Source organism: Amphiura filiformis, chromosome 5, assembly GCF_039555335.1.
Source record: "Amphiura filiformis chromosome 5, Afil_fr2py, whole genome shotgun sequence".
NCBI classification, from domain to species: domain Eukaryota; kingdom Metazoa; phylum Echinodermata; class Ophiuroidea; order Amphilepidida; family Amphiuridae; genus Amphiura; species Amphiura filiformis.
The window spans coordinates 55,662,409-55,674,327 of NC_092632.1; the positions used below are offsets into that span (position 1 = coordinate 55,662,409).

The following is an 11,919-nucleotide window of genomic DNA, read 5'->3' on the forward strand; positions in this document are numbered from 1 at the left end:
GTCCCGCTTGACGCCTGTGGATTGGCACAAGTGGAAATTTTTCCAGAAAGTGGTTTCCGAGTATCAACTCTGCGTCGTCTCCAAAGACCACCTGAACAAGATCATATACGAGGGACCGAAAAAACCCAAAGGCATTTATCTACTATATAACAACCATCACTTTGATCTCATCACTTGCATGAGCGCCTATTTGAACAGGAGTTATTGGTGTCATCCGTGTAAGAAACCGTACGATCATAAAACAGAACATCGGTGCGAGAACATGTGTAAAATCTGTCGCTCCGGTAACTGTCTGTTGAGCGACGATGTCGACGAATGGGTTCATTGTTCCGACTGCAATAGGTATTTCAAATCCCGCACGTGTTACGAGAACCACAAACAGCCGGGAACCAGCATCAAGAAGTACGGTACCATCTGCAAGCAGTATTTCAAATGCGATAAGTGCGACAGGATCGTCGACAAAAAGTGCCTCCGAAAAGAACACGACTGCACTGATCTGTGGTGTCGCGTCTGTCAAGGCAACTTTCCTGCCGGACATCAATGCTACATCAAACCCGTCGAAGTTAAAGATTCCGATAAGGACAAGGAGAACAGTTTCAGTTACATCTTTTTCGACGTAGCAAGTCGGCAGGAGCCGGGGATCCATAAACCCAACCTCTGCGTGGCTCAGAAATCTTGCGAGGCGATGCGTTCCACATCCGTGGGAAGAACCGTGCGACTTATGCGGAGTGGAAAAACAGATGATCTTCAGAGGCGGCGATTGCATGGAGAGGTTCTGCCTGTGGCTCTTCAAAGAAGAAAACATCAACACGCCGGTCTGTTTGGCGCATAATTTAAAGGTAAGTCCAGGAGTTTAAGCGAGACTTTTGCGTGGTATTTATTTATACGTTTTTTGTACTAAATAATATTAAAATATAATTTTTAATTATTCTTTTTTTTTTTTGTTAGGAGTACGACGGCTACTTCATTCTCCAATTCCTGTACGACAATGGCGTCAAACCCGACATCATTATGAACGGAGCCAAGATCATGTCCATCTTCGTACCTGGATTAGGGATCACCTTCAAAGACAGCCTGAATTTCTTTCCAATGGCGTTATCCAAACTTCCCAAGAGCTTCGGCGTCCAAGAATTATGCAAGGGCTACTTCCCGCACTTGTTCAACACCAAAGAGAACGGACATTACGTGGGAGAGATACCGGCGGCTGAGTTCTTTGACCCTGAGGGAATGTCGGAAGCCGCTAAAGATCAATTCGCGGCCTGGCATACGGCCGAAAAAGAGAAGGGATTGGTGTGGGACTTGCAAGAGGAACTTCTGAGATACTGCGTTAGCGACGCCGCTATTCTTCGTCGGTGTTGCATGAAATTTAGGGAGATGTTCATGGACGTAACGAAAACCCGTTTAGAAGATCCAGGGGTCGATCCGTTGGACACACCCCTCACCATAGCCTCCGCGTGTAACCTCGTATTACGCCGCAACTTTCTGGAAAAGGAGACCATCGCTATCATCCCTCCAAACGGATACGGACCGGGCCAGAACTTCTCTCGGGACTCCATACAATGGCTCAACTATGAAGCTCTCAAGAACGATTCCGTTATACAGCACGCCATGAACGGGGGAGAAGTGCGGCTGAATGGAAGAGTGACGGTCGATGGCATCGATTTTGAGACGCGGAAGATCTATTCTTACCAGGGGTGTCTGTACCACGGATGTCCCGCTTGTTACGACGAAGATACCCTCAATCCAATTTCTCAGAAACCCATGGCCGAACTTTACAGGTTAACTCTCTTCCGTAAGAATCAGATAGAGATCAACTATCCCGAATACGACATCGTCGAAATCTGGGAACACGAATGGAAGGTGGTTTGGCGAGATCTTGCAAAGGATGAGAAGGACAGGATCGACGTTACGAGCCATTTCGAACCGTTGAATGCGAAGGAAGCTCTATACGGTGGAAGAACGGAAGCGACCAGGCTCTTTCACCAAGTCCGAGACGGGGAAGTCATCCGATATTTGGACTTTACTAGGTAGGTCGAATCGCACCGTCCTTAAATAATCGATTCGCGTATTATTACTCAGCAACGCCACGGCTAAATATTTGGAAAAAATTAACAAGACATGTCCTTTTGTATTTCTTCTCGTATCTAGCCTCTACCGTGGGCTAACAAGTACCGCCCCTACATCGTCGGTCATCCTCGAATTATCACGAACGACTTCAAGACGTTTCGAGTACTTTGGTTTGATTCGATGCACGGTCTTACCGCCAAGGTATCTTTTTCATCCCGTCTTGCCTGCGAGGTGTCACGGCAAGTTAATGTTCGCCCTGTGTGGAACCTGCATGGAAGAAAAACGGCAAGCCTACTGTCCCCATTCGGATAAAGCCCGAACGATCAGGGGTACCTGGGTGACGCTCGAAGTACAGAAAGCAGTGGAGATGGGTTACGAGGTCAAGGACATAGAAGTGGTGTGGCACTGGGAGCAACGCGAGTACGATAAAGAGACAAAGAGGCGGACTGTTCACCGACTATATCGATCGGTTCCTCCAATTGAAACAGGAAGCGAAGCGGGTACCCGACTGGTGCGTGACCGAGGAGGACAAACGACGGTACATAGACGAATACTTGAAAACGAAGGCGTGCGATTGGCCCCGACAATATCGAGAAGAATCCAGGCATGAGATCTTTGGCCAAACTATGTCTGAACAGCATGTGGGGTGAGTTGAAAGAAAAATTTATAAAAATTACAACCCGTACACCCTGCGTCATCCTTTCAGATACGTACTCTTAGCAGGATTCTCATCTCTTTATTAATTTACTGTTATTTTTACGGGTAAATTCGCTCAGAGATCCAACATGAGCCAAACCGTCATCCTCGACGATCCTTCCGAAGTGTATAAGCTACTGATTTGGCGATAAGCGCCACCGTCGACAATATTCGGCTCATCAACGACGAAGTCATCGAAGTGACTTATAAAGATGACGACGCTTTCGCTAGAGTCAACCCGAACACCAACGTCGTCATCGCTGCTTTTACGACTTGCCACGCCAGGTTGAAGTTGTACGAAGTCCTGGAAAAGTTGGGGGATCGCGCCATGTACCAAGATACGGGTAAGCATTCTTGTGTGTTCAAGATACGAGGTTAGTTATTCAATGTCGCAATAATATAGAGACGTGTTAAAAATCTTTTTGCGCGTGTTTTATTTGTAATTATATCTAATGTTTTCTCGTTTCTACAGACAGCGTCGTTTTTCTCAGTCGTCCGGGAGATTGGGAACCCACTACCGGTGATTATCTGGGTCAATTGACGGACGAGGTCGCTCCGCACGATGGCAATCACATCTCTACTTTCGTCACGGGGGGCTGCAAGAATTATTCGTATACTACGGATACCGGTAAAACCGTCATGAAAGTGAGGGGATCACGCTGAACGCTCGAAACTCAGAACTTGTCAACGCTTCGACACTGGTGCGTATGGTGAAAGGTTTAAAAGCGGACGGAGAAAAAGAAGGAGACAAAGTGACGGTGACGGATCCTCGGAAGATCGTACGTAACGTTCAAACCAAGAATATCGAGACTCGAGTATTCAAGAAGGATTACAGAGTCGTCTTCGACAAGAGATGGATCGTGAATGGTTTTGAAACTTTTCCTTACGGTTATGGCGTCTCTAAGTAATATTTAATTTTCGCGCGATGAGTATATTAACGTGTCCCGTCTTTTAAGAATATCATTAAATCGTCAACATGTTGCAGAAGATACAACGTAACTCGAAGCGCCCGCTTCCTGGCAAAGTGTAACCAGCGCCAGAGGAAATCCATCATTCAACACGTCGATAATAGCATCGCCGATGCATTGTCGCGAATGCGCGCGCGTGTTCTGAAACGTTTAGATCAAGGCGGAAGAAGATGATGAAGACGCACGAAAGCGTCATTTCCGCTCAAAGACACGTAACGGTCCTTCGGATTCGGAAAGGAAGAAAAAGAACCTTTCGACGCATGAGTATCTTCTCCGCACCGTAACCGATAAAAGACTGATGTCCAAGAAGAAAAAGACTACGCGACACGGTTCCTCTCGTCTCCGCCTTGAAAACGATCGTCAACCAGCTCCTCAAATTCAGAACCGTACATGCCTCGAGACAAAACTACAAAATGGTGCCCCAAAATGTGTTACATCGCTCAATAAGAAGAGGGACGTTTGCTCCGGCGCATAGCTTTACAACTTCCTCTTTCTTCTTGCGATCTATCGATTTACTAATAAAGATTATGAAAAAACAAAAAAAGTGTTTGTCGTATCAGACTTTATTCGTTGTGATGGGTAGGGCGAGAGATAATGGTGTCCGTCATTTTGCATTTCAGGAACTTTAATATTCAGATACGCCTCATAGGGGAATTTGAATTCTTGTATGTTTTTATGATAACAATTTTTTGTTGTTGACAGTGGTTCGCCTTTCTTTGTTTTTTACACTCTTTCCTTACTCTTTGCTTTGCAATTTTTTTTCTTAGGCTTTGGCGTTACTTTTGGTTTCGAAATTTGTTTTTTGGTTTAAGGTTTTTTTTTTTAATTTTTTTTTTTAAACTTTTAAAACTTTTCTAAATTTTTTGTTTGAAATTCTTTTTATTTAATTTTTTTTTGAAAATTTTTGTTTCAATTTGTACGGGTAATTTGTCGATTGTTTCTGAACACGCCGAATCGCCGTGTTTTTAAAGAGCGAAATAACCACGTTAAATTGGAGCGAGACTCTTTTGTTAATTTGTTGATTGTTTCTGGACACGCCGAATCAAACGCCGATCGTGTTTTTAACGAGCGAAATAACCACGCTAAATTGGAGCTTTAGAAGCGTTTGACGTCATCACTCGACCGTTAAACTTTGAAGAGATAACATCGTTATACCATGTAGTGCTGAATTATTATACTCGATCATATCTTCGTGAATTTTATTACGCGTTCTGTTTTTAACCTAACTTTGGACAATATCGGAAATATATTGATGGAATAATGGACGAAAAGATTATACAACGATTTCGGGATTTTATTGGGCGTTCTATTTTCACCAAATCTACAACGATCTTGGAATTATATTAATGGAATACTGCAGGAATATACCGTTGTTGGATTTATTCTATACTTTATAGGATTTATGATTATATCGTTTAGTCCTCCTTGGTTAGATAAATAAATGTTACAACGAATTTTTGCGGGTAGAGTTGGTACGTGTCGGCAAGTTAATAACTTGAATTAATATTAAATTAATAAAACTATCTTAGCAGCCTAACTCTACGCTGTATTACGAATTTATTTGTGATTTATTTCGGTGATGTATGTACGTCGCTATCTATCGTAGGTGAGACTAAGTGAGACTTCTTTCAAAACGTTTCAGTCTTCTAGACTATCGACGATTGAAACGAGAAGTACGTTAATACTATTAAACGATCGGCGATTGTTGGTTAAACACAATAAATGGGTGTATTGCATACTAGTACTCTCGATTTGTTGATTGTTTCTTGATTCGTCAAATTAGCCACCGAGTTAGTCTCGATTTGTTCGTTGTTTCCTGACTCACCAAATTATCCGTAAATATCTGTTGAACTTGTTGGTTGTTTATTGACTCGCCAAATTATCCACCGATTAACGTACGTGTTTTTTAACGCCGTGTTCCTTGACTCCACCGATTAACGATACTTGTTTTTAAAAGGCTTTAAATCCGATGTTAAAAATGTTTAGCGTACTATTCGAGAGAATCGCCTAAACAACGAGTTCCGATTGATTCGCATGCGATGTACGAATAAAACCACGGTGCAGCGCGTTGTCAACGGTTGTAAATATTAGCGTACATTTTAGCGTAATAGTTGTAAATATTAGCGACCACCAGCCGTGGTTACATGACACATCGAATCAACCGCCGATCGCGTTTTTAACGAGCGAAAGCACGGCAAATTTTAGCGGCGTTAAATTGGAGCGAGACTCGTTGTTAATTTGTTGACTGTTTCTTGACACGCCAAACCAACCACCAATAGTGTTTGTAACAAGCGAAATCACGTTGCAAAGCCTCGTCACAAATATTAGTGGCGTTGAATTGGAGCGAGACTCGTTTAATTGATACGCCGAATCATCGTGTTTTTAACGTCTAGTTGTTAATTTAATGACTGTTTCTTGACACATCAAATTTTTTACGGTCGTAATGCGCGTTGTTTCTCGAGTCGCCAAATCACCCACCGATGAACGGTTTGCGTTTTTAAATACATTAAAACCGCTAGTCTCAATTTGTTAGTTGTTTCTTGAGTCGCCAAATTATCCACCGCGGCTAGCGATACGTGTTTTTAATGGGTTTTTTCTTGACACGCCAAATTATCCATCGATTAACGTTTCGCGTTTTTCAAAGACGTTAAAACAGGTTAGTCTCGATTTGTTGGTTGTTTCCTGATTCGCCAAATTATCCGTAAATATCTATTGAACTTGTTGGTTGTTTCTCTTGTCGCCAAATTATGAAACTGGTGTTTGAAAACATATTTATACACGGCCAATTTGAGCGTCGTTACGATACTATATTAGTTGATTATTTCTTTACTTGCCAAATTAACCACCGATCGTGTTTTTAACGAGCAAAATCACGGTGCAACGCCTCGTCAACGGTTGTAAATAGTAGCGGCGTTAAATTGGAGCGATACTAGTTGATAATTTGACACGCCAAACCAACCACCGATCGTGTTTTTAACGATCGAAATCACGTTGCAACGCCTAGTCACAAATATTAGTGGCGTTAAATTGGAGCGAGACGCGTTATTGAAAAAACATTGTCCACCGATCGTGTTTTGTAACAACGCCACGTCCGCAAATGTTTGTAACAACCGTAATGTGTTGAACATCTCGATTTGTTGGTTGTTTCTTGACTCGCCACAAATTATCCAACGATTAACGAGTCGTGTTTTTTAACGGTTAGTCTCGATTTGTTGGTTGTTTCTTGACTCGTTAAATTATCCACCGCGTGACGTTACAATCGGCGCTTCTTAACGTGTTTTTAACGGCGACACGGCCACAAATCTTTGTTGAATACTCTCGCTTTGTTGGATATTTTTTCTCCGATGAATGAGTCGTATTTTTGAACGACGTTGAAACCGGTGCTTAAAATCGCTTCAACAACAAATTGTCAAGCCTCGTAAACTGTTGCAATATAAACGCCGGTAAATTGGAGCGCGACACATTTATTCTTGAGCCGTCAAACGAGCGAAGTTACAACGTTAATTTGGAGCGAGACTTGTTGTACATTTGCTGACTGTTTCTTGACACGCCAAATCAACCACCGATTAACGATACCTGTTTTAACGGCGCGGAACATTGGGTTTACCGTACCGCCCTGAGTGACATTGATTCTATATACTAGTTTTGATTGTTTTGCGCGATGTACGAGAATAATAAACAAGCGAGACTCGTTGTTACAATTCAGTCGTGAGAGTAAACCGTTGCTCCTCTTCCGTTGTCGTATTAACGTTTCCTTATGTCGACATCACCATCGATATAGTCTATTGAAGTGCCTTAACATAACTTGCTCGTATTCGCAACATTTCTCTTTCTTTACAAACGTTCAAAGTTTATTGACAGTCTCGTGGCGTCATCGTATCTGAAGTTTTGGGTGCTCGATGAAGCGTTACAGATCCTTGAATTTTTTCTCTGACGTCGTCTTGATACTGTTTGATTTTACGCCGATGAGCGTTCAGTATCGATAGACACTATCAGTGTGATCGTGTCGTATTCGTACGTAGCGTCTATAATTATCGAACGCGTGTATTTAAGGAAAACCCGTCATTACCCGCGGTCATTATTTCTTCCAGTACCCAAATGAAAGTCCGTGACTTTTCGCGATGGCTGCAGAAAACGTCCAACCCCATCATCGAGAACCCTATGAAATTATTTCTATAGACGCGCATCAACTAGCAACGTGGGACATCGAGGGGGAATTTTACGATCCTACCAAACCATTATATATACAGATTTTTACTTGCGAAGTTTGCGACGTTGTTCTGCCATACCCTAAAGCGGAACACGATTGCCTCAAGAAACGGAAACCGATGAAGGTTTCAAGAGAATGGGGATTATATGGACGAATTTGACGCGTGTGTAGATTTTATGATGGATGATCCGCGTTACATTTTCGTGACACCGTGTTATTGTGGAGATCTACACCTTATGGACGAGAGAAATTGTAACCATAATGAAATTCAAATTATACGCGTGAACCAACAGGAATGAGGATATACGTTATCAATCGATTTTACGGAGGGTACGACGGTATCCGTGGCAAAATGGAAAGATAAAGGGTATCGGAACGGAAGAGACGGGCTTTTACAAATGATGATGTTTCGAAATATCGCTTATTGCTCGGTATCAGATGGGTTCATCTACACGAAAGCGGAGCTGGTCAGTCGGACTTGTGCGAGTGTAGCTGGTCAACAGAGCTAAGGACAACCAGGAAGGTTTGGAGCGAGACGAGCAACCTTTTACGTGTAAAACGATGTACAATGTAACTGCGTTTATAGTGTAAAGCGGCGTCCTAGAATCTGAACGACCCGACTATTAATTTCGATAGCATAACGTCCCAAAAAATTACAGTCGGTCGATTCTAGTGAACGATTTTGGAGCTGAACGTATCTAGCGTTTTCAAGCTCTCTTTATTCTTCATCGATACGGTAATGTTCCTCGAAATATGTAATTAATAGTATTATATCTTGATGTTGCTAATAAAGTAAAGGTGAAAGATTACAAAATTATTGTCTCTCTCGTTTGTTTTGCATCGTTTGTGTAACGTCGTTAACAATTCGACTTCTCGATTGAGAATGGCGTTATTTTGATCACGTTTATTCCTTCATTTTCATGAATAATAGTGATAACCCCGCCCATGCGTGAATATTCAGATACACTAATTAGCCCCGCCTACCTAATTAATATTAATGAGTTCATGAATATTCATAAACGTCCCTACAGACGCGTGAACTACTTTTGACCTTTCATATTGAAGATAATTAGACACTCCCCCGGCCTAAATATCCGATCCCTTAAGGGATCTGGAATGAGCGTTCGACAGTAATTTTTGTGGGACATGAGAGCACATCAGACATATCGAATTGCATTCTGAATATGAAGAATGTCTTTCTGATATCAAATAATTTTCATTTTTTGAAATTCACGATATAATACAAATTTTATGACAAATTATTAAAATTTGATATTTTTCACATTTTTGATATATAACAGTCCTCGAAGTAAATTTTATAAATCTAATGATATATTCTTAAAGTGTATGTAGCTGGGAGGAAAAGCCGACGATCAATTGAAAATTTTGACCTTTCATATTGAAGATTTTTTTTGTGTGTGTGTGTTTTGTGAAAAAAATCCATATCTTCAATACTGAAAGGTCAAAATGTTCAATTGATCGTCGGCTTTTCCTCCCAACTACATACACTTTAAGTACATATCATCAGATTTATAAAGTTTACTTCGAGTACTGTTAAATATCAAAAATATCAATTTTTAATCATTTGCCATAAAATGTGTATTACATAATTTTTGCAAATTTCAATATAAATACTGTCCAAACGTTCATACCCCATCCCTTAAGGCCACAGGTATTTGATTGGGGCTTCAACTATGTGAATATTGCTATTTTCCATTTTTTTTTGCCAAATCTTTCATTTCAAAAATACCTGATGACAATTTGAATGACTTGTCCTTTACTTTTAGCAATTTTGATTTTTGTTACACTTCGGCTGGGACCACTGAATGAGCATTTAATAAAATCGTGATGAGCTACTACTTTGTCACAGGTCATTATCATGCAGCACCGGTCAGTCTATCACTCACTGTAAGGAGCAGATTTGTTATCACCATATTACAGTGGTGTAGCGTGGGTCATCACATTGGGGGGGGCTGGGGCACCGGCCATGATTGGGAGGGGGCACCAGGTCTGATTGGGGGGCACAAGCCATTTTTGGCAATTTTCCTATGGGAATTTCTTAATTTTGAGATCGATTGGGGGGGGGGGCATGTGCCCTGTGCCCCTATGACGCTACACCACAGCCGTATTATGACCATATCCTGCAGCAGTGGCGTGTGTAAAATGGGGGCGAAGGGGCACATCCCCACTGTTGCTGGCAAGTCGGGGGAGATGCACCCAGTCGGGTGAAATTTGGGATTAATGTATTATGTCGAGCGAAGCAAGCCAACATTTTTTTTAAGTCAGTCGGGGAATCAAGAAAATGATAGTAAATAATATAATTTTGTAAGACATTGACAATGAAAAAACTTAACACATAGCCACTTGCCTCCACTAAATCAATACTTTATTGACTATCTACACAATACAATATTATTGCTGGTATGTTTTTACAGTGTCTACTATAAATATAAAGAGATATATATGGAACTATAATATAATATAAAATATATAACATATAATAGAAAACAGGCATTTTTGATATTTACAATAAGTTTTTGGGTGTGAGAAAACTCATTACGGTACTAGCGGATATGGCAGTAACCAGCTGCTTTCATGTAAAATGAAAAATTATGGTAATTTTATAACACTATAAGCTCAAAATGTTAATTTTTTACACTTAAAAAAGCTGGAATATATGGCAGGTGTTGTTTGGTAGGAAAAGTGTGATGCTTGTCCAAATTAATTCTATCTACAATTGTTTGGTAGATACAATAGCAGATGTCATGCATCGAGTCCATCCAACAAGTACAATTAGTTAAACATGTTAAAGACAAAAAAAAGAGAGTATGTTCTACATTGATAATATCTTAAAAGTTTTTATATTGGTTGAGGCAAAATTACTTGTAAGTGTACACCTCGATGGTTTTTATTTTTCAGGTTTCTTACATAAATTAGATTTAAAAAAACATTATACACTCTAACTTCAGAACATTATAAAATATGTATACACATAATAAGTTGTGGTGAGCAAAATGCAACATGTGCACCATGATGTTCTGTTATTAACATGCAACCCTAACAATGTATATGTATTTATATATTGACATTTATTCGGCCCATTTCTTTGCTCCTCTGTTTAATTTCCTACGTTAAATTTATATATGTATCTGTTGCAGATAACTTTTATTATAATACAAAAAATATATACAAATTTTCGGTCTCACCCTTCATCAGATGACAGTATAGTAAACGAAAAGACATTTTAGCTTGACAAAACCTGGGGACAAAACCAAGTGAATTTTTACTCACTACAATATTTCTTCCTTCACATCAGAGGACTTCATCATGGTATGACTGATGTGGTCACCTGATCCACTTTCCCAGGAGATTGGTTTCCGGTGATGTTTAGACTCATTTCCAGTCTTTAAAAGTGTCACCGGAAACCCGGGCCGTAAAATGGATCAGATGACCATATCAGTCATACCTGATGAAGTCCTCCAATGTGAAGGACAAAATATTGTAGTGTTATTGGTTTTGTCAAGCTAAAATGTCTTTTCCTTTATTTAATCAACAAACCTGATAACTTATTCAACAATGAGAGTATAGTGTCGTGAAGTTTACATGATGGAAACATTTTAAAACAAAATTCAAATGCGAGAACAAATGCATGAGTGAAAGCATCACATTTGCAAGTGAGCAAAGCGTTCACTACCAGATTCCTATTGCTGCAACCCTGAGAGGTACACTGCTGACCAGCTACTTCATTGGTACTCTCTACAGTACCTGTGTGGGTACACACATCGGGTTGGTACTGCACTGGTACTCTAGAGTAGCCACAAAGTAGTTGGGTAGCAGTATACCTCTGGGATCAGTAGCAATAGGAATCTGGTAGTAAATATGTGACACGATCTGGTCCATGGGGCCAAAGGAGGCATTTTGAAAATTGAGTTACTGTAATTATTACATTATACATAGCATAGGCTATCACTTACTCAA

At 40.6% G+C, this 11,919-nt stretch overlaps 1 protein-coding gene across 1 annotated transcript; it reads left to right on the top strand.

The window, feature by feature from the left end:
- Positions 1-262: 262 nt before the first annotated feature.
- On the top strand, positions 263-2,677 carry LOC140152285 (uncharacterized). The gene is made up of 3 exons (XM_072174590.1): positions 263-772; positions 949-2,027; positions 2,149-2,677. Exons 1-3 carry the CDS (start codon positions 263-265, stop codon positions 2,675-2,677), a joined length of 2,118 nt encoding a protein of 705 aa, XP_072030691.1.
- Positions 2,678-11,919: the final 9,242 nt, after the last annotated feature.

Excerpts from the sequence above, each read along its gene's own strand:
- LOC140152285 (XM_072174590.1), top strand. The coding sequence starts at position 263 with ATGTGTAAAATCTGTCGCTCCGGTAACTGTCTGTTGAGCGACGATGTC. Across the intron at positions 773-948 it reads GGCGGCGATTGCATGGAGAG|GAGTACGACGGCTACTTCAT; the intron begins GTTCTGCCTGTG and ends TTTTTTTGTTAG. Across the intron at positions 2,028-2,148 it reads CGATATTTGGACTTTACTAG|CCTCTACCGTGGGCTAACAA; the intron begins GTAGGTCGAATC and ends TCTCGTATCTAG.